The sequence below is a fragment of the Abrus precatorius genome, unplaced genomic scaffold, assembly GCF_003935025.1.
Source record: "Abrus precatorius isolate BTA unplaced genomic scaffold, Abrus_2018 Scaffold8, whole genome shotgun sequence".
NCBI lineage: Eukaryota > Viridiplantae > Streptophyta > Magnoliopsida > Fabales > Fabaceae > Abrus > Abrus precatorius.
In genome coordinates, this window is record NW_020874428.1 from 38,240,468 (window position 1) to 38,266,137 (window position 25,670).

Below are 25,670 nucleotides of genomic sequence, written 5' to 3' on the forward strand. Positions count from 1 at the left end.
GGCTGCCAATACCCACGAATTAGGGTTTCATCTCTTATAAGCGGAGAATCATTGCTTATTTTACTAATTTACCCCTCCGCCCTCATCTCATATATGGAAAATGTTGTCGTGTTTTTTAAACAATGAAATTAGAGTGTTTTCAAAATGTGTGGATAAAAATATTTAAAAAATTAAAATAAATATAAGTATTTTTAGTGTCACTGTTACGTATTATATGAAATTTTAAACATTTAATTAATAGAACTACTTTCTGTACATAGGTAAGTTTGTTTGCTTAACACTATAAAATGTGTATACCTTATTGTTTGAATGCATTTAAAAACAATGATTGATTAAATAAAAACATAATATTAATTATAAAAGGGAAATTAGTTAATATTTTGTAGCATATTATTGCTAAAAATATAAATATTTAACATGTTAAAATATGTATACCTTAAAAATTATTGTTAACATGTGCCTTAAAATCCCAGTAGTTATTCTATTATGGACAATGAATGTTTTACACTTACAGGGTATTTATAATTCATGAGAAATAAGGAAAAAAAATAGAAAAAAAAACAAAAAAAACAAGATAAATTTAACGTACAGGCCTATAGCTTTTCGATTTGGATGGGTGCCGGTGTGGTCGCAACTATACTGTAAGCGCAGATTGTTATATTCATGTAACATTTGTAATGGCTATTTTATTGTGTCTCTTTGAGTGTGTATTTGAAAATGATATTTTAGAAAGGAAAGGAGGTAGGAAAATTTTTTAATTTTTAATTTTTAATTTCATAATTTCATAATTTCATAATTTTTAAAATAAATATGATAAGATAATAAATTAGTAAAAAATTAATGTATTATTTATTTCATGATTAAATACATTTCATTTCATATATCTCTTTTTCATTCCCCTTTCATTCAATTTAAATATGAGATGATACCAAACGTTCTTCCTTTACATTCTATTATAAATATAATTATAAAATAAAATATATTTTATTCCATTTCACTTTGCAATGAACCGTTTTCCACCGTAAAATTAATTAATTTCTTCTACTATTTTTGCATTATTTTCTTTAGGCCTACATTGATCTACACCATGCTCACGAAAAAATGATGCACTTGAAACCCTTCACGTTCTTTATCTTCTCTCTACATTATCTTAAGTGAGTTGATTTCTCTTTTGCTTCACTTATTATCATAATGCTCCTACAAAATGTATACAAAGTTAATGCATCATCTCAAACCAATGTCCATTTGAAGGCATGCCAACGGTGGCTAAAGAAAAGATTAGTTACTGTACTAATTGGTTAAAAGGTCATAACTAGGGATAGAAACAGGACAGGCTAGGCTAGGCTTTACTCTAAACAAGCCTGGCCTGTAACATAATTATTAGGCTTGAGTCTGACCTGTTACTTGTTAAAGACTTTATTTTAGGCCTGACCTGACCTAAAGCCTGTTAACAAAGTCTGTTAAAAAAAAATTAATATTAATAAAAATATAAATATTTTATTATTAAATTAGTTTATAATTTTTTTAATTTCTATCTATATTCTTAATAATAATTAAATAATTATAATAATATTTATATAATTTTATAAATAATTTTTAAAATATTATTTAAGTATTAATTATAAATATTTTATATTAATAAAATTTATATTTATATTTTTTTATTTTTAAAAATTATATAAATAGTAAATATTTTAGTTTTATTTTAGAAATATATTTTGTTTATTTAAAGACATCTTATATTCAACAAATAAAGTTATAATGAATACATAAAATTGATAAAAAAAAAATAACATTCACACAGTTTGTTGAATCAATTAAAAGAAAATTATATGTTTTAAAAAAAATAAATTTAAACTTACTGCAATATATATATATATATATATATATATATATAATAATGACAATAATAATAAATATTAAATTAAAAAATAATTACAAAAAATAACACTTATAAAATTTATTGAATCAGCTAAAAAAATTATTATATTTTAAAAATTAAATAAATATCATCATTATAAAAATTGTAGATGATAAATACTTATATTATAAAATTCATAGATGCAGAAAAATAACATATGAGCATAGGAAGAATTATTAAAATTTATATTTAAATTAAAATAACTTATATTTCTAAATTTTTATCTTAATTAAAAAATATGTGATAAAACTTAATATAAAAATTTAAACTTAATGTACTATATATATATATAAAATAAAAACAATAATAACTATTAAATTAAAAAATAATTATAAAATATTTAATTTTATTTGTCTCATTAATTTGTTATTTTAAATTAACAAATAAATGTAAAATTAACTACACTATAATATTAATGTAATATAGAAAATATTACTCCTACAATAAATTAAAACACATATTTATAAATTACATATAAATTGATTAAATTGACTAATAATTTAATTAAAACATGTTCAAGTTATAAAAATATATATTATTATATAATTTATTTATAATTATATTATTTGCTACATGGTCTGATTATCTATATATATATATATATATATATATATATATATATTATAATAAGTTTTTTATTTTATTTTGTTATCATTTTTTTTAATAAATTTTTACTTTCAAATAAAATATAATTCAGATTTAAGAAATCTCTATTTATTATAAATAAAAAGAATTATAACATAATATAATAATTAAATTAATAATAATAAAATTAAGAGTATAAAAAATATGTTAATATAATTTTATTATTTTATTTTTAAATTTTATTTCGTTTAGTTTTGATTACGTATTATTCTTGTTCAAAGACTTAATTATTTTTAAATTGTTTAAATATAATAATTTATTATTAAATAAATTTATTATTTAAAAAGTGTAATCATGTATAAATATTTTTAATTTTTAATTTTTAATATAATATAATTTCTGTTTATTATAATTATAAAAAAATAAAATTATAACATAATATATTAATTTAATAATAACAGAATTAAGAATATAAAAATATATTATTAAATAACTTTATTATTTAAATATATTTTGATAGCTCTATTTTTAAATTATATAATATATATATATATATATTTATTTATTTATACAGGTCGGCCTGTCAGGCTTAACAGACTTTATAAACAACTCAGGCCTGTTTTGTTTATTTAAACAAGCCTTAAAAAAGGTCTGAGTCTGGTTTGTTTATTAAAAAGGTCAGGCTAAGTCTAAACGGGCCTGACCTGTTTCCATCCCTAGTCATAACAACAATAGATTAGAAATTTTAGCAAGTTTTTATGAGTCTTAATGCATTCTATTATGCAGCTGTCATTGTTCAGGTAAATTATGAATCAATAATATGTTTGTGTTCCGTTAATTGGCAGGTTATTTTTTAACTTTCTTTTAAAGATTACATTTTTTTTCGCTCGTGAAGCAGAATCTGTGATAGAAATAAGGAATTGTATTGAGTGTCCATACCAAATTATATATACGAAAGATCTTTTTAAACTAATGTAAGTCTAAAAACTCTTACGCTTAATTTAAATATTTTATTTAACTTATATTTAACTGCAGTAAAATAATAAATTATAACTCGTTAGATATAAGTTAAATGAAAAGTTTAGATTGAATATAAGAATTTTTAAACTTACATAAGTGTAAGATCCTGCTTCACAAAATTGTGATATATGTTTCTCTCTCAAGATGTTTTCTTGACAATCTATCTAGACAAAATAAATATGAACATGATATCAAAAAATTAGTTTGATCCAATAGTGAATGAAGCTGCAATTGCAAATGATCAGTTAATATGCGAGAATAACAAGAGTTTATTTCTTTGTCCTCTCTCAAATGTTTTGTGATAAAAATTTTCTCTTTTTTTTTTCATCCCTTATTTGACCTCTCTCTCCTAATTTTAGTTAAACACAATGAATCAATATATTTAAACCTTTCTCCACATGAAAAGGGAGTCTACAAATCCAACAATATATATATATATATATATATATATATATATATATATTGCAAGTCTTAGTTCCCACATGCAAGTATCATATTGTATATTTTAATGGAAACTTGATATCCTTGATTATCGGATTTTCTAATAATTTTACTTTTCTAGGTTTAATTAGAATTCATTTCAATATTTTTAATATTATAAGTTTATGATAAAATTATGTTTTGAAACAAATCAATTTGTCTCATATAAATGAGAATATACTATTTAATAACTAAAACATTTAGTGAAATTATTATCCTTAATAAATTACTACATATATATATATATATATTATAATTATAATTATTTGAGAATAATATATGAATTATACTCTAATTCGTTGTAATTGTTTTACTTTTTATTTTATTCTAAATTTAAAAATAAAAATTATTATTTAACTTTTTTATTATCTTATAAAATTTTTAATTTTTTTTGCAAATACCTATTTTACACTTATAAAAAATATTTTATTACCTTATATAAATTATAGATTTTTTTGAAATACTTATATTTATCTTTATAATTTTTTTATTATCTTATATAAACTTCAAATTTCTTATAAATTTTTTAATTAGTTATAACAATTTTATTTCTAAAATTAGGGTATCTTTTATATCTATCACAATATCATATATGAAAAAGTGTGTAATTTCTTACATTTATATTTTTTCTAAAATAATATTATTTATTTAATTTACATTTTTTTTGAAACATACATCATAATTTATTTAATTTTTATTCGTGTATTATATTTCATTAGTTTTACAATCATAGAAAATTATCAATTTTTATATTTTTGAGTTTTATAATATATTTTAATATTTTATATTTATTTTAAAATAAAATACATGTGTGGTTACTAAATTAGTACCCAAAAGAATTTGAAGGACATAGGCATCAAGTCGAAGATTTTAACGTATTTTCAAGTGTACATGTATAAATTATATATCTGCTTATTTGAATGAATGAAACTATTAGGAGTGTCGGACCAAGGCCTTGCAGCATTTTGGTAACATACTCTAGAGCATGCGTTCAGTATATGTTAATATTAAATTTTTTATTAAATTAATTATCATTCAACTAATTTACAATTTGTGTAGAATGACCAAGACCAATACAATTTCATGGTAGATAAAAGGAACGCAGGTGGAATAGGGTGTCCAAAATGTTGCCAACAAGAGTAGAATAAGTGGAGTTACTACAATTTTATTTGGTAGTGCATTAGAATAAGTCGTTTTACATGCAGGTAGTGTATTGATATATGAAGCTTGCATGCTTCCAGTACCAAAAGCATAAAATGGGTCAAACATTGGTTCTCTTAATATATTTATAATAATGCTTAATAAATTGATGCTAATATATTTAAAAAAATAAGATTCTAGTAATTTGATTATCCTCTACTTTTTAATTCTGAAAAAAAAAATCCCCAAAATTGAACTCCATTGATTACTTTAATTCCCACATTTACATCAGTTACTTAATGTTAATAGACCTGCATGTCACGTTAAATGCCTTGTAAGATGCTTCCGTGACTATTATTTGTACAACTCCCTCTCTCTCGAGCACTGAATTAATATGTTTGAAAGCATTAACATTTTTATCTACTATTTTTCACTTTGTTTAAAGACGTGTCGTAGTAAAAGGAATATCTTAAAAAAGAAACTCATTTCACCACGTGGACTTCCCATTAAACCAAAGGATAAAAAAAGAGAACATCCATTTTTTTGTTAGCAAGTGTCTAAATCAAAATAAGAACAAAATAAGTTTTGCCTTCTAGACACTTCAACATTAAAAGATTATTTTCCCCTTTGATCCATTATTTGGACAAAAACTAAAATGACAATTTTTTTCACCACATAAGCATGCGATAGGAAACTTAACATGCTACAGGAGCAACTTCATTGAGGATAAATGATTGATGGTAATGAAGGAACCAAAATGCCCAACGGAACACATTTTCAGAGACATTTTTAGCTTTAAGTTACAAGGGAAAATTCAGTGAGTTTGGAAACATGTTGAAAACCTTTTAAAAGTAACTAATGCACAGGCAATTATCCTTGAGATATTTGCCCATGCTACTGTTCAAGTTAAGAAATAATCATTGGGATCTATCCACCCAGAAGATTCTCACAAATATCGCAAAACTAGCCTATGCAAGGTAAGCAATGGATTGACGTAATCTCTATGGGCATTGAGAAGTAATGCTGCAACCTATTTACCAAACTTACAAAGACTAATAATTTTTTCTTTTTAGTTTAGACGAGATATCCTGCACAGGCAATCTTCCTTATAGATTGAAACTACGATCGACATCTTAAATAGGCCACCCAAGGAAGCTCTTAAAAATTAATACCCGAGCCATCTCCCACACACCAAATCAATTTTACCAAAGAATTTCCAGCACTAGAGTCATTTTGAGAAAATTGGAATATATATATATAGCGCACGAGCATCAATAAAACAAATAAAAGGTTCAATTTCTCATGTAAAACTCGCATCATAACTCACAAAATACAACGCCTACAACAACAAAATCCATTTATACGAGGCATTACGAGAAACCAAGATTAAGTAATGCATCTAAACCACTACCTAATTCGAATTAATATCAAACATCGAAACCCCTCCACAGCATCCATTTGAAGTTAACAACATTCAATTCAAGAGTTAAATTATCAGATAATTATAAGAACAAAAACACAGCACCAATTTAGTTTCTCAAGCAACATAAAAATAAAAACGACAACCCAGAACAATGAGCATAAAAACTATTTCAATTAATCCAGTTCAGATAGATTGAAACAGAAGGCGCAAATGATAAAATCCAAGATCTCGAAAAAGTTATAATAAAAAATAAATATACCCTAAAAATCAAGCGGTGAGGACAACGGCACCACCAGCCTCCTTGATCTTCTTCTCGGCAATCTTGGAAACGAGCTTCGCCTTAACGACAAGGGGCTGATTCTGTGGCAAAACCCCTTTGCCCAAAACCTTAAAGTAACCGAACTGTGTGACATCGATCAATGGGGCTTTGTCGGTGGAAGCCTTGTTCTTAACCTCTTGGGGAACCATTGACCACAGTTTGTCGATGTTGACGATGGGGCAATAGAACTTGTTGCGGAGCTTGTGGAAGTAGCGCATACCAACCTTACCGAAGTAACCGGGATGGTACTTGTCGAAGAGGATGCGGTGGTGATGCATGCCTCCGGCATTACCGCGACCTCCAGGGTGCTTCCGGTGCTTCCCGATACGACCGTGACCGGCGCTCACGTGACCTCTCTTCTTCCTGTTCTTCTTGAACCTTGTCGTCATTGTCTCTGATTCTTTGCTCTTCGTCTATCTCACGGAGCTGCCAGCAGCAACAAATTAGGGTTTTGGGCGAATTATAAGCGAAGGGATTGGTGTTGATTTTACTGATTTGCCCCTGTGCCCTAACCTTAGTAACCTCACTGTTTATTTTATTTTATCGTATTTATTTTATTTATTTCATTCATTTTTAAAAGATTGTTTATTTGAATTAATACTGAATGTATTCGATAAATTATGCTTTTATTTCCCTCAAAATATCATTATTTTTATTTAATATCTCATTTTAAAAAAGTGATATTGTTGCAAAAAAGTTAAAACTGCACAGTACATTTATTAAACTTTTGTTTATTTTTTCTATAAAAATAAGATCAAACAAAAAAAATCCGAAATATTAAAAAAACTTAAAAGCTTGACATAAAAAGTATAAAAAGGAAAAAATTTCAAACAAAATACATCTCTTTATAAAAAAGAAGCCAAATGAAAAAATAATGTATTTTGAAAAATTAAGAATAAAAAAATTAATCAATTAAATTTTATCTTAATAGATATTCGTTAGTGACATTATTTTAAAATTATAAATAATTAAAAACTTAATATCATGTATACTTTTACATTTAAAAGTAATCATAAAAAAATGATCTTATAAAAATCACCCAACAATATATTATAAACTGTGTCCTTTTAAAAACTTATATATCTAAAATTATTATAATTAATATAATTTAAACAATTCTTATTTTATTAATATTTTAAAAAGAAGATTGATAACTGAATCGATAAAATTACTTGTTAATAATAATTTAATATAAAAATTAAGTGATTTTTTAAATTAACTAAAATTTAACATTGTACGTTTTATATATAAACCTTCATTTTGTAAATAAACCTTAAATTTAAAATTTTAATATTCTTAAACTTAATCAAAGTCAATTCACTGACAACATTTCGTACTCAAATTTGACTAATTTCTACTCCTTCAATTTCTTAAGTTATTTAGACTAGTAACTTGACCATTTTATAGTCCACTTTGATTTTTAAAACCTTGCATTTCTTAAAAATCACTTTAAAAATAAATATAATCAAATATAAGTCATTACAAACACACTAATAATCTAATTTACGAATACTAACCAAACACGCCGGAACTCACTAACCCTGCATTTACCCAATCCAAATCCTAAAGGCAGTGTTATCTCAACAAATAAGAAAAGGGACCTTTGCAGCATACTAATAAAGTCAGACCATGCCTAACCCATATTTGTATTTGGTATGATCCTGCTTCGGCTACCTGTTAATACATATATCGATTGGATTAACTCATTGAATTGCTAACGGTGAAATATAATCAAAACACGAATGGTCGACGAAGTAGTTGTTATTAGTAGGCCCAGTGGTTCATTCCAACTAATTCAATACACGTATCAATCATTTACAACGCATGACTTGACTATAGTCACTGTAAAATTGTTTTTGGTCCTGAAGGTTAACAATGAATGTGTTGTTTCAAATGTAACGCTGGCATATGTATCCTAAACCCCTCTCACAGAAATTGCCCAAGGCAGCATCAACTACAGACACTGCCAAGGCCTCTTGGAACCTAGAGGGATGGCATTGGATCCTGATATTAAACCCCGATTACCATAGCTTCCTCGTCCCCTTGAGCGAAAATTTCCTCCAGATCCTACAAAGCGACATGAACAATTTACAGATCATCTCAATAGAAACCCCAGACTTCAGTGTCAAAGAGAAATTGAATTACCGAATTGACCAGAACCAGCTGACCGAACCAATGCAGACAGTGAAGGACTCACAGCCTGACCGGCATCTTGTAAAATCTTAATCAGATCCCTAGCAAACTTGGCATTGGCATGTGTGAAAAATGTGTATGCAGTTCCTTTAGCCCCTGCACGACCAGTTCGGCCAATTCTGTGGACATAATCTTCCAAGCTTGATGGAAAATCATAATTGATCACACATTTAATGTCTTTCACATCTACAAGCAACAAAGTAAAACATTATAAGGAATTAAGTACAAGACTTGAAATATGGAGAAAACTGCAAAAATCCTTATCCCTGCCCCGTAAGATTCTAGAGATCAAACTCAAGAAACACATTCATTGCATCAATGTGCCCACCTTAACCTTCCAGGGATAAGGAGCAGCTTCACCATCACTGCCATCTACCACATCCAATTATTGACTAAGCATGTATGAGTCAACCCGGCTGCAAAGACGACCAGCTCCATAACTGTGGATGGATGGGGATCAATCAATTCAACTATGTTTCTTAAAAAGTGGATGACTGTTGTACAACTTGTATCATTTCAGGCAAGACTAGCAAATTTTGATAACTAACCTTGTTTTGCCAATCATGTAAAATGCCCCGAATTAAACCAACCTACGAAATTTACTGCATATCACATGATATATTACCTAATAAATTATAGCCAACATCCAGGCTATCAAGGAACTCTGCCCCCGGGCATCCATATAACTTGACATCTCTAAAAAAGATGGTTCCCAAATTTACAGTAGCAAGTCTAGTGACTGCAGCAAAACAATGTCATCTTTGAAGTTTGAATGCAACTCATTAATCCTTTGGTCAAGTTACAGGCAGTTCCAACATACTGAAAATATGGCCCCACACACACCCAAACCACAAATTATATCAAGGGGAACTGGACAGCAGCCGGCTGACTCGCCTATGGTTAAAGTTTTAGACCTAAACCAAAAATCCTAGGTTTCTAAACACACAGTGATCCTACCAAGACCACGTGCAGCAACATCAGTGGCAGTCATTATTGGACTTCTGCCACTTTTAAATTCAGCCAAGACCCAATCCCTTTCAGCCTGGTTTTTATCACCATGGATGGATAGTGCTGGCCATCCATCCATTCTCAATTGTCTAGTAACTTGGTCACATCCCTTTTTTGTCTCCATAAATATTAGAATTCGGCTCCCATCCATTGCTTCTTTTAGAAGTCTGATCAATCTGCATTCAGAAAGCTAAGGTGTTAAATCCGTAAGCAAAATCATTGGTCACTTTCTATTACCAGTGAAGATACAAACCTATTGTATTTCTCCATGTCAGTTAGAACTTCAACAACTTGATTTATGGATTGATTAGCTTTCAGATCTGGTGACCCAATAATTACCTATAAGATGATGATAACCCACAGGAAACAAACTCATCAGTATATCACCTAAATGAAGTTTAATATTAATTCATTGCACTAAATAAAAAAGTTAATTCATAACACAATTTTTTATTAAAAAAAAAAAAACAAAGTAGAAATATAGATATGCATCAATGATAGTAAACATAAGAACCAGAAACACTATTGCATAACCTTATACGGGTTGCGCAGAAACTGCCTTGCAAGAGTTTCAACCTCCCTTGGCCACGTAGCACTCCAATATAACGTCTGCCTATCTGGTCGAATCTGTTATATATCAAATAGCCATTGTAACTGACTACAGCCGATCTCTAAAGCTAAGAGATTCAACATAATACAAGAGTATGTATCAGTAGTTCATGAATACTTGCAAGCCAATTAGATTAAAATGAGTATACTAGATTTAAATGTACTTCCACTAATGCATAAGGAGACTTTAGGGGGTGGGGTTGACGGCAACTACACTGACATAGAGGTAGAAGAAAGTTCTTTCTCAACCATGTTGGGGAACCACCATGATTTTGACCTCCAAACATGAAGTAATCTAGAATAAGAACTAGGGTATGCCACATGTCTATTACTATCCTAGCAAAGATTGTTTCTAAAATTACCATCTTAACTGAAATAAAAAGAAACTTCAAACATAGTATGAAAATTGCATTAAATAATATGTATACAGGAGCGCATCCCTTGAAAACCTGAACTACTCTTGAACATCCATGCTTGCATATGTATGATTTCCAATTTCATTATTTTCTGGTGTGTACTGTGTAGCAATAGGGCATACACATGAAACAGATTCGAGTATTTTTCTCCCCACTACTTATTAGATAGAGGTTAGTTGCATACAATACCTGGCCTACAATTTTCCGTATCTGAGGTTCAAAACCCATGTCTAACATTCGATCAGCTTCATCCAATACAAGGTAAGTCACTCTCTGCAGGTTTGTGTGCTGAGCTTCCAACATATCTATTAGACGACCAGGTGTAGCAATAACAATCTGAACACCTGCCAAGTCCCAAAAGTTAAGGTGTTCATGTTATTCCACCATTTTGACCTCCATAAAAAAGATCATTCATTTATGTACAGGCAAAGAAAGAACTTAAGTTTTGTAAAAAAGAGGTACCTCTTTGAAGGTCACGGATTTGAGGCCCCTTTGGTGCACCACCATAGATGCACGTACTTCTAATATTAGCTCGTGACCCAAATTTCAGAGCTTCTACTTGAATTTGAACAGCTAACTCTCTAGTTGGTGCTAAAATTAAGACAATGGGACCTTCACCTTGTACTGAAAAACCAGCAAAAACATCCATCATACCAAGATGAAATGGAACCCACCTTTGGCAGCTTAAGCAGGGAATCTGATGCGTACCTAATCGAGGTTGGGCATTGACATGCACTAAAGCAGGAAGCAGATATGCCAAAGTTTTACCCGAGCCAGTCTCAGCAATGCCAATTAAATCTCTACCCTTTAGAGCCATGGGCCAACCCTGAGCCTGAATTGGAGTGGGCTCAACAAAACCCAAATTGGCAATGACTTCAAGACAATAATCTGACATGGAAACAAATCATACAATCAGACAAAGGACGCAAGAGACAGACATCAACAAGCACAGGGGCATAAGCATAAACAAGTAAAGTACCAGGAAAATTTGCATCGTGAAACATCCGAACAGGTTTTGGCACATCATGCCCTTGCACGGTGATATCTCTACTGGCACGGTAATGCATAACTTCATGATCAGACATAGCCCTTACGGAAGGGCTCTCAACGTAGAAATTCTTCTCAAAAGGGACCAAATTCCTAAAATCTTGCTTGGGGAGTGCAATGTTGTCCAAATCATCCCTAGAAGATCCACTACCATGTCTACCTCCTCTCCCCGAGGCCCTAAAACCGTGAGCTCCAGCTCTACCACCGCCACGACCTCTTCCACCACCGCCACCTCTTCCACCACCTCCATGATGGCGACCTATGTCATGCTTTCTATCACTCACGTGACCATTGCCCACTCTACCACCAAAACCACCGCCTCGGCCTACGTTAAAGCCCCCAGGAGGAGGCACAAAGGGTGGAATCGGGGCAACGGGTGCGGATCCAAAATTGGGTCCAGGGGCACCGTAAGGAACACCGTAGGGAGTCGGACCCCCGCGCCCCACCACAGGCCGCGGCGGCATAGATCCAATCAGATCACTACAACGACAAAAACGTGTTTGTTTTTATAGTAAACGGGAAAATAACAACAATAATTAATAATATGAAAGTGAAGTAACATACCTGCGACGGTCACGAAAAGAAGTGGCGTTGGAATATCTGTTATCGTAGGGGTTCATCTTGCAGGAAACTAGGGTTTCCGAAAAATAACAGTTTGGGTTGGGGAAGAAAATAAGAAGAGGAGCAAGGTGGAATGGCCACGCTATTTACTACTGGAATGGTATTTGCAATTTGGAGCAAGTTGCTTTTAACGCGTTCTACTGTTGTTCTTTCTCCCCGCTGCGTCTCCCAATATCACCACCGCCACCGTCTCACGCGCCGTGCCTGTGCACAAATATAATAATAATAATAATAATATTCTTGTCAAAATCAAAACTCGTTTTCCCTAGACCCGTCCTTGGCGAATTATAAGATAATTATAGAATTCCTTTTTTTTAAATAAAAATGAAGGGTTTATTTCATATGAAGAAAATTTATAATAAGGTGGAAATTTTATATATTTTAATAAAGAAACTTGTTTCTAATCACTGTTTATCAATTAATAATTCATAATTATTTTTTTTTATAAAAATAGAATAGCACTTGTCAGTAATATTTTTAATTTTACAGACAAAATCATTAAACATATTTTGGTTGAAAAATTTATGGCCTTGAAAAAAAAAAAATGGCCTAAAGTATGTACACAGCTTTTCCCTTGACTCAGCTTTGCTCTTGCTATATATATATATACTAATAGGTTATTGGTTTAGGTTAAGTATTTCTCCTCAAATAAGGTTATTCGCATCACCCTAATAATACAAACTTGCAATATTTATATTAATTATTTAATTTCTATCAAACGAAATTTATATAAATAAAGACAAATTTAATGATAAGCCATAATAAATTTGTTTGGTAGTGTACATAATTAAAGAATATAACATTGTGTAGCTAACATCTTTCAAAACAGAACTTCCCATATATCTATTTCACTGGGGCTTCAACGATAAATTTATTCCCAAAAATTAAAAATATGATGTGCATGAGTTTTCTACGAGTCTAGGAAACTAATATCCTACGTTTGCTATCTTGTAGTTGGCGATCCCAATCAACATCCTCAAAATTTGAAGTTTAAACATGCTTTTGCTTCATTCAGCAAACCAGTACGTTCCATGAACAACTGAGTACTCGACCCTCAGGACTCACTTTTGCAAGTGCATGGAATTTATTAGTTTTCCTTGTCTCTTCTAACGCACCCTGTGAAGAAGAGAAGGGACAGAGTCAAATACTAAAAACTTAACCCATAATTATGCTCATGTCAATCCATTAACAGTATGTATTACGCTTGAGACTCTTAAAATTGTGTTTTTATAATTAAATTTATTTTCCCATCACAAACATTGGAGTTATTATAACCGGTATAATATATTTATCAAAAGTACGTTAAAATTTTATATTAAAAGTGAAAGTGTATTTCTAATAATCCTGGTGTATATGTAAGGATTGATTTGGTATCTTTGAGGACTATGAGTGCATTTTTAACATTTAATAAGTAGTATAATGGAGGTTATATTTTTAATAGATTAATATGGTAATCTACTCCATAGTTTCAAACTAAATATGAATATGATCCTATACATAGACATAAAAAGGATTTTAGTTTTACCTGCGAAGACAGTAAAGGAAATTATAGACATTTTCATACAAATTTCGAGATTAAAAAAAAGGATTAAAAAAAGTGTGAAGTTAAAAAATGATATGATGACTATGATGGTAACTCGTTCATTTTACCAACTTCATATTTTTTTCAAAATCTTACAAATCAGGCATGCTTCAATTTGTTTGCACTCCTTAATTATAATCTTTCTAATTTGAGTCCAACTAAGAGATGGATGAAAAGAAAAGGGACCAACTAACTGAGAAGCACATATTTAATATATTTTATTTCAAGTTTAGAGATTTCAACATAAATAGCTCCAAATTCTATTTATAAGAAATAAATATTTAATTTATTAAAATGAATAAAGAGTAGATATCTCATTACTGTCGCAGAAGTACTTACTGAGCTAAGTTAGTTAACTGAACTTGCCTGAAAAGCACGTACACTGAAAGAAGCTGGTTTTAGAGTGACTTTTACTGTGTGCTACTAAGCCGTAGGATACCAAGCCATCCATGTAACGGTCAGACACAAACACCTTGCCATCATAAACCAATGTAACTTCACAGGAAATGGGTGCATTTTTTTTTACGAACTCTCCTTTGCTCAATTTGTTATTGCGCCTGTTCAAATACGTAATTAAGATAACAAAATAGAGGGTGAACAAAAATCCCAACTAGTAATAGCCTACCTTGTGAAGGGCTTTTTCATTCCCATGACAAGGTTGGTTATGTTAAGAATAGAGATGAGATCCAGAATGGCTTTTCCTGTGTCATTGCTCTCAAGAAGCAACGTTTCTGCTGCTACCTGGGAGAGGAAAATGGGGTCACAAAAGAAGCGGAAATCAAAAGACTTGGTTTGATTTTAGCATATGCTTTGTGGTCCATAGATATTTTATCATTAAGTAATCAACCGGTACCTTGGCTTCTGTACTCTGCTGGATGTACTTCTGCAAGAGATCCTTCCTCTTGTTATTCACTTCATTCACGTAAAGTCTCACTTGGGGCGAGCTCATTTGTCTTCTTTCTAACTTCCCAACTATCAGATATATATATATATATCAATATTAGCGACCACTTATCGTTTTAGTTGAAATTCAGCAGTGAAGATGTATTCTTTGTAGACCCTGCTGTAATTTTTGGAAGATGTTTTATCAACAACCGAAAGTTGCCCCCTTTGATTTTGAGAAGTAATTTAGAAATACATAAATAAAAAATAAAAAGTAAAAGAGGGTCAAATAATTATATATAGTGTTACATAATTAGTATGATGTTGATATAACAAAATTGAGAATTCCTTCAAGATGTGTTTGATGGAAAAGTTTAGGATTACGGAGAATTTGACATCAATAATAAAGGATATTTAACATATAAATTAAGTATGGGAAGAATTATAAATGATAATAACAAAAAGTTAAGAACAAAACGGAACTTTTTAAATTCTCTCCAAAGGCATATCATTCTAAATTTATCGGACTGAACATAAGAAATTTGTAGTAAGTATTTTAAGGATAGAAATCTGTTTATTGTGATTCAGGACTAATTTACCAAAACTCAAAATGGAAAACTCTTTCTATAGAAAGGAGAGTGAAAAGATAAGTAAGGTTAGGTGTTATGTTACCTGGCGTAGGAATGAATGTAATTGGAGAAGAGACATGGATAAGAAAAATCCGGGCACCGGGAGAAACAGCATGATCAAGAGCCCATTTCACAACATCAAAGTCATCTTTGCCAACAGCCACATAAAGGTCATCAACTCTTCTATCTTTGTTGCTTGTTATGCTTATGCCATCCTCAACTATTTCCACAATTTCTGTTGTTAATTTAAGTCTAGAAAGGCCATACTCCCTGTATTCTTCACCACTAGCCTCAGAGATATCATGAACTCCATTACCTGTCCTATTTAAACCTTTGTTTTCTCCAAATGTTTCAGAAATTTCAGGAGTCACTATTTCTTGTGAGTTATAGCTGTAGCAATCTCTGCCAGCAGTAAAAATCCCATTAACTCCATTTATGTCACTTCTCTTGAGATCCTCAAATGCCTGTGCAGTTTGTGACCACCATATTGATCCAGAATAATAGTCCTTTGCTTGTGTTGGGGTGCGATCTTTATCTTCCATATCTCTGCCACTTTGTGTCTCCTTCCTCACATTACCAATGAAGGTAGGGATAGAAAGAGAATGAATTGGTTGATTCTATTGGAGTTACATGAAGGCTTCGTTGCCATCGAAGCCTTAAACTAAGTAAAGAAAAAGAGATTCTCTTTTGTCAGTTTACGTGCATATTTTCTGTGGGAACTCTTTTGTCAGTATGAGCAGCTCATTGGATGTGTCACTCTATGCTCACCCCCTCTTTTGCCTTCAATTTTTGGTAGCAAAGAGTGTCGTTTTGGTATTTATCATTTTTGGCTATGGATCTCTCAATTCTAAAAGGGAAGTATTGATTTCCTTGTATTCAGGAAATCAAGCCTAGTTTCTTCAAACCTTTGGGTATCAAAGGAATCAAAGCCTTGCATTCAATATCAGTAAAACAATCTTTTTGATCAATCTTAATTATTATTAAAATTTATTAAAAATCATAAAATTTATGGGTTACAATTTTAATTTAATAATTCACACTCCTAATTTAATGATTCTCTGTACTTTAATAATTTTTAATTAATAATTAAAAATATATTAAAAGAGTACATTAGAAAATTTGTCACTCTAATTTTTTATACTATGATCATGTGGGTGCTTGGTTTAATGCCTGCTTTCCTGAAGTTTGACATTGTTTTTTACGTACCCTTTATGACCAGAATTTTTGCAGAAAAAGACAACATACCAAATTGTCTAGCAGAACTTTCCAGCATGTTATTTGAAAAGAAGAAACTAAATGGGGAATTGTTTATACTGCCAGCAATGTAATAACCTTTCGTTGATGTCAATGCTAAAATCCCTAAGCGCCTTAAGCTGTCTGTTTGACAGTTAGAGGATATATAATAATGACATTGTTTTCTTTTAATTAGGTGTTTTCATTCCAGCAACAACGACTCTTAGCACATCATCTGAAATAACAACCTTTGGATGTATTTGAAAAGACCTGTGGAGATGCAACAAATTTGAAATGTTGTGAATAAATAGGACTAAGTTTAAATTTAGTAGAGTAAAACACAAATGTGGTGCTTAAAATTGGTATTACTGGAAGAACATTTTTCTTCGCACACCACACCAGTTCAACATATCTTGGAACAGTTTCAACCTTTTACAAATTTGCCGATGTTTGCTAAAGTTGATGTTATTCTGTACATTGGTTTCTTTGCATAACAAATTATAACCTCTCCTAATTGAGTACTCACCATTAGTTATGCCATGACACACCAATGTACCAGCTGAAGCAAACACGCAGAGAAAAATATCTAAAATTTTTATAACTTCATTATGTAAAACGAGTAATAATTCCTCATATTTTCATCCATTAAAGTCCAGTCGAAGTAAACTTATCTACGAGTACTTATAAAAGTAATATATATATATATATATATATATATTAAATAAATTAAAATTAGTTTATACTTTTTTTATTTTTTTAAAGTTATTTTTATGTAATTTATCTTAAACTTAAAAAGATAAATTTTTTAACTTATTAAAGAAGTTTTACTCATTTTTATATTTTTTTTTCTTTTATAAAAAAAATATTTATAAACTCGCTCAAACTTACCTAAATCATGAATTAAGTGTATTTTTCACAAAACTTGATAAAATATAACACATTTGGTAAAATTGATAAAAATAAAGTTAATTTTTATTTAGAAATACACAAAAATTATTGATAAAATAAAAATACTAAAGTTAAATGGATAAGTTTCCTCTTTAAAATCGATGCGGCGAAATAGATGAATTACCCTAAATTATCTTATTCAATTACTCCTTGTAGTTCCACTGTTTGCTAAATACATGTTAGTTTCCGAGTTTAGATCAGCCCAAAAGGATTTGAATTCTAATTAAAAAATAGAAATTATGAATAATATTTTTTATTTTTAAAAAAGAGAGAAACATATTAAGTCACTCTGAACATAATATATTTTAATTTAATATATATGAGCAAAATAGCTGAAATTTGATAAAAAGAATAATTTTTAATAAAATGATTTTTTTATTGAGTAAGTTAAAATTATAAGCATATGTAATTTAGAAAAAAATTAAAATATAAACAGTTGAGATAAAAAAAAACAAATAATGTGGCAAAGATTATTTGTATGCTGATTAGGAGGAGCAGTCTGTCGTACGAGAAAAATACGATAATGTGAATAACTTTGTTACTGTGAATAACACGATTTGTATAAGAAGTTTAATGTAAATTATGTAATATAGTCACAATTAGCCCAAAAATGATAAAATTCAAACCTTCGTCATTAAACTAATCGTTAAATTTATAATTATAATTTTTGTAAGTAACTATTCTAAGAATATTGATTAAAAATAACAAATAATTTTTTTTTTAAAATTATATTAAAAAGTCACATAATCTAAATAATTATATAATTCTTAAAATCTAGTAATCATAAATAATTACTAAATAATTTTAACCACCATGATGAAATATAATTATTGTTATTATAACAATTTCAGATATATTAATATAATAATAATTAAGAGTATTAAAAAATACCCATAAAGCAACGTCTTATACAAATACCACACGATGCTGTAATTATTTTGATCTTGGAAGTATTATGCTTCAAGCTAACATGGCTTGGGGGTTTCATTACTTGATGGATGCTGTATTGAATGGGATAGAGGCAAAGCATTCGTGGGAGGGACCAGAATCCCACTATCTGATTCGGATGGAGGGACCTTTCAAAGAAGAAAAATGGATGATTGTAACATAGAGCTGCCACCTCACTTTGTTAAGGTAACACAATTAGGTGAAAAAGTATGATGTAAATAATGGTCTACCACAGTGTCGTCATGTCCTAAATGCTTAATCACACCATACCCCAAAACATCAACCGCTAATTGGGAATTAAATTAATCTGAAAATGATGAAAACATTGAAACAAATTGTGGACATACTCGTTCAACCATCGTTTCAGTTTGCTAAATTACTATAGAAAATGCTTTATAAATGACAGACTGACAAGCACAAAGGAAGTGGCGGGACTAAATTTAACATTCTTACCTCCAAAATGGCAACCAATCTGTACATTAATATTCCTTTATATATGGACTCTATGGCATATCATATCATATCATATGTAGTGAAAAAGAAAAGCCTGTGGCCGTGGAAAACCAAGTGAGGCATGGCAAGCACCACTTTACTTGCTACTCTAAAACTGCTGATTATTGTTATATGCGCAGGTTGGATTTCTCTTTGGCTTCTGAAGCCAACCCAAATATGGACTAGAAAATGGAAGCATGCAGAAGATAGCGCCAATACTACAATTTTTGGATACTATGGTACACACCTGGAATCTCAACTTCAATGGGTCATACCATTAATTATCCATTCTTGTTTCTCTTGAATGAATCTGTTACTGTAAAACAACTCTTCAAATTCAAAGAATTTCAGTCAGATGTTAATTAGAAGTAAAACGATGGGTGATACTGTAGAAGGTTTTTTGCAGGTCTTAGCTTTGCTGTGTATACGTTTCCTATAGTTGCTATTGCAATAATTGGACTTCTTTTCTTGGATTTGAAAGCTAGATATCAAAGAAGCAGGTAATATCAAGTGTTGTTCAATTACTTTAATGGAGGTTTCACTTCAGAATTTGTTTCCTTGATATTACAGAAATGCAAGGAGTTCATCAAATATCTTCTACAATCCACATGTGGTGAACAGTATATTAGGAATCTTATCCAGTATTGAAATACTGGTAACTTCACTTTTTCTCATCTTCTTAGCATGGACCTATTACTCTCGTATTTCTTATGACTTCAAAAAGTTGATCCCAGACAAATCCCTGAAGTTGAACATGTGAGTGTTCTTGATACTCTTAAGTTGGATTAGTAGAAAAAGCTGTTGTTTCACCAAATGAATAACTTGATTTCAGATGGCAACTGAAGTATCTGAGAATAGCAACCCGGTTTGGCTTGCTAGCAGAAGCTTGCCTGGCTTTGCTGCTCCTTCCTATATTAAGAGGACTGGCTGTGTTTCGCATACTTGGCATTCAATTTGAAGCTTCAGTTAGATATCATACATGGGTCGGAACTGCAATGATACTTTTTGCTACAATACATGGCGCAAGCACTTTGTTGGTCTGGGGGGTCAGCCACCATATACAGCATGAGGTTTCAGTTTGTTTTAATTTGGAAGCACTTTCTTTATAAGCCAAATTTTTCAATATTTATTGAATATAAATACTTGTAGTAGTAGTATGTGATTGTTCTCTCCATATTTTTCAAACAGATTTGGAAATGGCAAAATACAGGACGTATATACCTTGCTGGGGAGATTACACTTACTGTCGGGCTAGTTATATGGGTCACTTCACTTCCCCAAATTAGGAGGAGAAAGTTTGAAATCTTCTACTACACACATCATTTGTATACAGTTTTTCTAGTATTTTTCTTGTTTCATGCTGGGGATAGGCACTTCTATACAGTCTTCCCAGGAATATTCCTTTTTAGCCTCGACAAACTGCTCCGAATCATACAATCAAATCCAAAAACTTGCATGGTTTCGGCTAGAATTTTCCCCTGCAAAGCCGTGGAGTTAATTCTTCCCAAAGATCCAAGTATTTAGTTTATTTACAGCAATCTGAAATTGATTCTTAGAATTGAGAAGATAGGGTTGAAATTGCAATTTAAATGGTTTGTTTTTAACCATTTGCAGGGCTGACATATACCCCTACAAGTGTTGTATTTCTGAAGATACCAACCATATCTCATCTTCAATGGCATTCTTTCAGCATAATATCTAGTTCCAGGGCTGATGAGCACATTATGTCTGTGATAATTAAATGTGAAGGGTGGTGGACAAATTCTCTTTATGACCTGATACATGATGAATTGGATAAAGGTGAAGATAAAAGGAAGGGAATACATGTTGCAATCGAAGGACCTTATGGACCTGCTTCATTAGACTTCTTAAGGTGAGCAAAAACTTTGTACCTAATATATTTAATTGAGTTGTTATCATAATTCCTAATTTGTCACCTGTCATTGGTTGGTTTTTCACGGTCTATATAAGATCATCCGGAATAATAAAGAAAAAAAAAATTTCTTGCAGATATGACACTCTACTTCTGGTTGCCGGAGGAAGTGGAATAACCCCATTTCTGAGCATTTTGGTAGAAGTCGATTCAGCTACCAGCAAAAGTAGATTTCCGTCGAGAATACAACTTGTATATGTCGTTAAGAAGACACAAGACTTTTGTCTGTTACATTCAATCTCACATCTATTACTCAAGCAATCAGAAAATTTTAATTTGAATCTAAAGTTATTTGTAACCCAAGAAACACAGGCAGGGGTGGGAATTAGGGAGCTACTAAACGAGTTCTTTGCAGTAAGAACCCTACAAGTGAAAAGTGTGTGTTCAAACTATGCAGCATACGGGCCCGAAAGTTCAACTTGGATGGCCGCCATTGCAGGGTTTTGTTCCATCATTTTCCTTATTTTTCTTATTTGTTTCAACCATATTGTAATTCCGTCTGGAAAGCGCTCCAAACTGTCCAAAGAAAAGACCCCCTCTTGGGTTATGAATCTTCTTCTGATAGCTGCTTTTGTTCTAGCTTTAGGATGCAGCACCTTGATGGCAGCTATGTTGAGATGGAGAAGGCTGAAGAAAGGTATTTCACCAATATCGTATAAAGATATTAAACCCCTTGATCTAAATTCAGCTGAAGCTAGGAATGCTCTTGAAGAACATGAAGTCCATTTTGGGGGAAGGCCTAACTTTAAAGGTAGTGATCTCATCGTTTATTTCCTAATGTTTCTAATACATATTGACTAACCTGTTGACACCTTCGAATTGAACAGATATATTTGGAAAGGTCCGGATTGAAAGCTGTGGATCTAATATTGGAGTTTTGGTTTGTGGACCTGAAAGCATGAAGGAATCTGTGGCGTCCGCATGCCATCAAGAATCCGAGTGTTTCAAGTTTGGTGCAAAGAGAACAGAACCCTCCTTCACTTTCCATACTCTCAACTTCACGCTATAGTAGTCTAAGCATGGTTATGCTTTGTGTGGTCTATCAAGTCAAGGATTTCAGCAAGCTTTCCGAGTGTCCATGGATATATATATCATTTGATATTAGAATGTAATAATCAAAAGGAGAAGACTTGGAACAGTTCTACTTCTATAAAAATACAGTAAGTATAACGGTTCATCAATGAGAAGATAAAACGTGTAATAGTTTGCTACACGTGTATTTTCATTAGAAAACATCACCTGTAGTTTTGATGTTGTCTCTTACAAATGTTCACATGTGAATGTACATAAAGACTGCAATCAAAATACCTTCCACTTTTTAGCTTTGGATGTGGTTTTCAAGTTTACCATCTACAAATAATCTCCTTTTAGGGATCGGAAATTTCCCAGCATGCGTGCAGATCACGACACCAGTGCAATGCGCACATGCGTATCGTCATTTTCATATCTACTTCAAGCTACTTCCACGCATGCAGAACACAGATCCATTCATCTAGACAAAGCCATAAAGGCAATGACCCATAGAGGAAAGCAAGCAAGTCATGCTTTTATACGCAAGTGGCGTGTCTAAGAACATGAAAGTCACTTGTTGACTAAAATTATTAACTAATTTTGCTTTCATCAGTTAGAATACAATGCACCCTAGAGAGTAGAGTTACATGGGACTTTGATTGAAGTGGAATTAATCCAATAATATAAAACGAAACAAAGAAAAAAATACAGGTCAATCTCTTCACAAACAAACCACTATCTAGCAAATTCCAATCACACAAAAAAAAAAGAAAAAAAAAAAAAACAGTCCACTTATGCACAGTGAAACTCAAACCAGAGTGGAGGGTTGCAAAGGCGCCGCCTCATCCAAGTCCCCGCCGCCGGGGGTGTCATCTCCGTCGCGAACCAAATCAGAAAGCACCTTCCGGGGTGCCTCCGGGAGGTCCTCTCCGAGGAGAAGAGCAACAACTTCCTTCATGGTGGGTCTCCTCTGAGGGTCAGGGTGGCAACAAGCCAACCCAAGCTTCAACACCATCTCCATGTCCCCCACATCATACTCACCCATAATCCTAGCATCCGCAGCCTCACACGCACACCCCTTCGCGTACAACTCCCTCACCCAATCAATAAGCACCACCTCCTCCTCCGGCACCGACGTCTCTATGGGCCTCCTCCCGCACGCCACCTCCAACAACACCACCCCAAAACTGTACACGTCACTCGCCGACGTAGGCGCGGCAACCGTAGCCAACTCCGGCGCCAAATACCCCAACGTGCCAACTACGCGCGTGGTGTTGGGAACCTCCCCGTGTTGGTAAAGCTTGGCCAAACCAAAGTCCCCTAGTCTTCCTCGCATGTCGGCGTCCAACAATATGTTACTAGATTTCACATCCCTATGAATAACAACCTGGTCCCAACCGTGATGAAGGTAGTTAAGCCCCTCTGCCACGTCGACAAGGATACGACGCCGTTGCTCCCACCCCAGAAGCTTCTCCGGTTTATCGAACACCCATTTGTTGAGGCTTCCATTAGGCATGTAATCATAAACCAACATAAGCTCGTTACCTTTTCTACACCACCCTCGCATTTGAACCAAGTTCTTGTGCTGCAACCTCCCCATGCTCGATATCTCCGCCATGAACTCTCGCAACCCTTGTTTCGAATCGTGGTTCACGCACTTCACCGCAACTTGCGCGTTCTTCGATAGTGTTCCTCTGTAAACTCTTCCGAACCCTCCAGAACCTAACAACTGCTCCTTCCCAAACTCCCCTGTTGCCACGCTCAGTTCCTCGTATGAAAACCTGTGTGGCCAGTACTCTAGCTCCCAATCTTCGATCTCGTCGTCTTCTTCCTCTTTAGCTTTTTTGTTTCTCCACCATAAGTAAACCCCACATGTACAAATCACCACAAACGCAAAACAACCCACCACAATCCCTGCTATTGCCCCAGCAGAAAGCGAGGAAGAAGATGATTCTGGTTCGAAAACTGGCAAATTCGTGGTGTTAAGGTCCCTTGCTGGCCCTGAATCGCTGAAGCTCCATGCCAGAACTCTCTGTGCCTCGATCCAGTTCGTTTTAGAAGCGGAGAACCCAACGTACATATCAGCAGAAACGTAGTTAGCTATGGTGGGATCTCTATATGAAAGCGTGGGCTTCGTGGGGCGCGGAACGCCGATCGGCGCGACGGTGACGTTAATCTGGAAACTCTCGCTGTTGAAATCGATCCAAGCGTGGATGTTTTGACCAGTGCGCATGCGAAGGGGGACAAAGGCGGCGCTGGAATTGTAGTATCCTGCAGGGGTTGAGAACACGGAAACGATGTTGTTGAGATCGATGCCGATGTGATTGTCGTCGATGTCGTTGAACTCGGGATTCTGTCCGGTGTCGAATTCGACGGCGATGAGAGGGAAAGGGGAGGGAGAGGTTTCGTTGGTGAACAGGCCAAAGTACTGGCTGGCGAGAGCACCGGGAGGGGAAGTGGTGTTGCAGAGGAGAAAGGCGAGACCGAAGCCTGGGCTGGTGGGGATCTGTGGCAAGATGGAGAAGACGAAGGAGGTGGAGAATGAGGAAATGGTTGAGGAATTGGGGAAGGGTTTCATGGGAATCTTTGTCGGGTAGAAGGCTCGGCCATAAGAGTATTGGTTGGAGTCGTTGGTGATGCGTATGACAGAGGCGTCGATGCGTGCGTCTTTGATGAGAGTGAGGTTAGTGATGGCGGTGAATGAGTTGAATATGAAGTCCAGCGAAAGCGTGGGAGGGACTAAGAGAAAGAGACACAGTTGGAGGATAGTGAGAATCTTTATCGTACCCATCATCGCTGAAATAAGGTTTCACCGACGGCGACGGTGGGAAGAGGGTGTGGAAGAAGAAGACATAAATGGTTGGATTTTGTTTCAACGGGTATTGTTCCAATATTCAATTGGATTGTCTGCAGCCAATAATATAAAACTTTTCCGCTGTCAACTTTTCCTCGTCCGTACGTTACTTTTTCTTAAAAAAATATTTACTTGCATTTTAATTAAAAAATTAACTTTTAATCTTTAAAAAATACTTTGGTATTTTAGTGAATTTTAATTGCCTTTAAATGTTCAATAAAATAATTTTGTTTGACTCTTACTTATTTGTTATTTCTTTTACGTTTATTTCCCTTTTAAACCTATTTTTATATAATGGAAAACCATTCTTTTACACTCTATTTTCCTTTTTCTATTATGTAAGATTAGATATTAATTACATGTTTTGCCTAAATAA

General features: G+C 32.8%; 5 protein-coding genes across 8 annotated transcripts; 1 reads left to right on the forward strand and 4 right to left on the reverse strand.

Moving 5' to 3' along the window:
• Positions 1 to 6,589: 6,589 nt before the first annotated feature.
• Positions 6,590 to 7,361, reverse strand: LOC113845936 (60S ribosomal protein L27a-3-like). Of its 2 annotated transcripts, XM_027473666.1 has the most exons (2): positions 7,035 to 7,361; positions 6,590 to 6,956 (listed from the first exon to the last, which is right to left on the reverse strand). In XM_027473666.1, the coding sequence occupies exons 1-2, from the start codon at positions 7,275 to 7,277 to the stop codon at positions 6,837 to 6,839; spliced, it is 363 nt and encodes a 120-aa protein (XP_027329467.1). In that variant the 5' UTR covers positions 7,278 to 7,361; the 3' UTR covers positions 6,590 to 6,836. The 2 variants fall into 2 exon arrangements, with proteins under 2 accessions (XP_027329467.1, XP_027329466.1); XM_027473665.1 differs by having other exon boundaries at positions 6,590 to 7,361.
• A 967-nt stretch (positions 7,362 to 8,328) lies between these two features.
• On the reverse strand, positions 8,329 to 13,049 carry LOC113846170 (DEAD-box ATP-dependent RNA helicase 20). 3 transcript variants are annotated; one of them, XR_003501643.1, is made up of 11 exons: positions 12,726 to 13,048; positions 12,094 to 12,641; positions 11,823 to 12,002; positions 11,577 to 11,738; positions 11,304 to 11,458; positions 10,624 to 10,716; positions 10,343 to 10,428; positions 9,630 to 10,265; positions 9,410 to 9,521; positions 9,034 to 9,267; positions 8,602 to 8,955 (listed from the first exon to the last, which is right to left on the reverse strand). XR_003501643.1 is itself a non-coding variant. In XM_027474135.1 (10 exons), the coding sequence occupies exons 1-10, from the start codon at positions 12,779 to 12,781 to the stop codon at positions 8,843 to 8,845; spliced, it is 1,854 nt and encodes a 617-aa protein (XP_027329936.1). In that variant the 5' UTR covers positions 12,782 to 13,049; the 3' UTR covers positions 8,329 to 8,842. The 3 variants fall into 3 exon arrangements, 2 of the variants coding, with proteins under 2 accessions (XP_027329936.1, XP_027329937.1); XM_027474135.1 differs by lacking the exon at positions 9,410 to 9,521 and having other exon boundaries at positions 8,329 to 8,955; positions 10,039 to 10,265; positions 12,726 to 13,049; XM_027474136.1 differs by lacking the exon at positions 9,410 to 9,521 and having other exon boundaries at positions 8,820 to 8,955; positions 9,043 to 9,267; positions 10,039 to 10,265; positions 12,726 to 12,974.
• A 744-nt stretch (positions 13,050 to 13,793) lies between these two features.
• LOC113874848 lies at positions 13,794 to 16,417 on the reverse strand. Its single transcript, XM_027513062.1, has 5 exons — positions 15,919 to 16,417; positions 15,218 to 15,336; positions 14,990 to 15,105; positions 14,804 to 14,921; positions 13,794 to 13,898 (listed from the first exon to the last, which is right to left on the reverse strand). The coding sequence occupies exons 1-5, from the start codon at positions 16,415 to 16,417 to the stop codon at positions 13,794 to 13,796; spliced, it is 957 nt and encodes a 318-aa protein (XP_027368863.1).
• Positions 16,418 to 19,432: 3,015 nt separating this feature from the next.
• Positions 19,433 to 22,752, forward strand: LOC113847067 (ferric reduction oxidase 8, mitochondrial). Its single transcript, XM_027475920.1, has 8 exons — positions 19,433 to 19,735; positions 19,903 to 19,996; positions 20,067 to 20,252; positions 20,329 to 20,566; positions 20,685 to 21,012; positions 21,111 to 21,369; positions 21,507 to 22,180; positions 22,257 to 22,752. The coding sequence occupies exons 1-8, from the start codon at positions 19,579 to 19,581 to the stop codon at positions 22,436 to 22,438; spliced, it is 2,118 nt and encodes a 705-aa protein (XP_027331721.1). The 5' UTR covers positions 19,433 to 19,578; the 3' UTR covers positions 22,439 to 22,752.
• On the reverse strand, positions 21,565 to 25,373 carry LOC113847068 (L-type lectin-domain containing receptor kinase S.1). The gene has a single exon (XM_027475921.1). It carries the CDS (start codon positions 25,232 to 25,234, stop codon positions 23,249 to 23,251), a length of 1,986 nt encoding a protein of 661 aa, XP_027331722.1. The 5' UTR covers positions 25,235 to 25,373; the 3' UTR covers positions 21,565 to 23,248.
• Between the last annotated feature and the right edge of the window lie 297 nt (positions 25,374 to 25,670).

Excerpts from the sequence above, each read along its gene's own strand:
- LOC113845936 (XM_027473665.1), bottom strand. The coding sequence starts at position 7,277 with ATGACGACAAGGTTCAAGAAGAACAGGAAGAAGAGAGGTCACGTGAGC.
- LOC113874848 (XM_027513062.1), bottom strand. The coding sequence starts at position 16,417 with ATGGAAGATAAAGATCGCACCCCAACACAAGCAAAGGACTATTATTCT. Across the intron at positions 15,337-15,918 it reads TACATTCATTCCTACGCCAG|TTGGGAAGTTAGAAAGAAGA; the intron begins GTAACATAACAC and ends TATATCTGATAG. Across the intron at positions 15,106-15,217 it reads AGCAGAGTACAGAAGCCAAG|GTAGCAGCAGAAACGTTGCT; the intron begins GTACCGGTTGAT and ends TTCCTCTCCCAG.
- LOC113847068 (XM_027475921.1), bottom strand. The coding sequence starts at position 25,234 with ATGATGGGTACGATAAAGATTCTCACTATCCTCCAACTGTGTCTCTTT.
- LOC113846170 (XM_027474135.1), bottom strand. The coding sequence starts at position 12,781 with ATGAACCCCTACGATAACAGATATTCCAACGCCACTTCTTTTCGTGAC. Across the intron at positions 11,739-11,822 it reads CAATGCCCAACCTCGATTAG|TACAAGGTGAAGGTCCCATT; the intron begins GTACGCATCAGA and ends CTGGTTTTTCAG. Across the intron at positions 10,429-10,623 it reads TTCTGCGCAACCCGTATAAG|GTAATTATTGGGTCACCAGA; the intron begins GTTATGCAATAG and ends ATCATCTTATAG.
- LOC113847067 (XM_027475920.1), top strand. The coding sequence starts at position 19,579 with ATGGCAAGCACCACTTTACTTGCTACTCTAAAACTGCTGATTATTGTT. Across the intron at positions 19,736-19,902 it reads TACAATTTTTGGATACTATG|GTCTTAGCTTTGCTGTGTAT; the intron begins GTACACACCTGG and ends GGTTTTTTGCAG. Across the intron at positions 19,997-20,066 it reads GCTAGATATCAAAGAAGCAG|AAATGCAAGGAGTTCATCAA; the intron begins GTAATATCAAGT and ends TTGATATTACAG.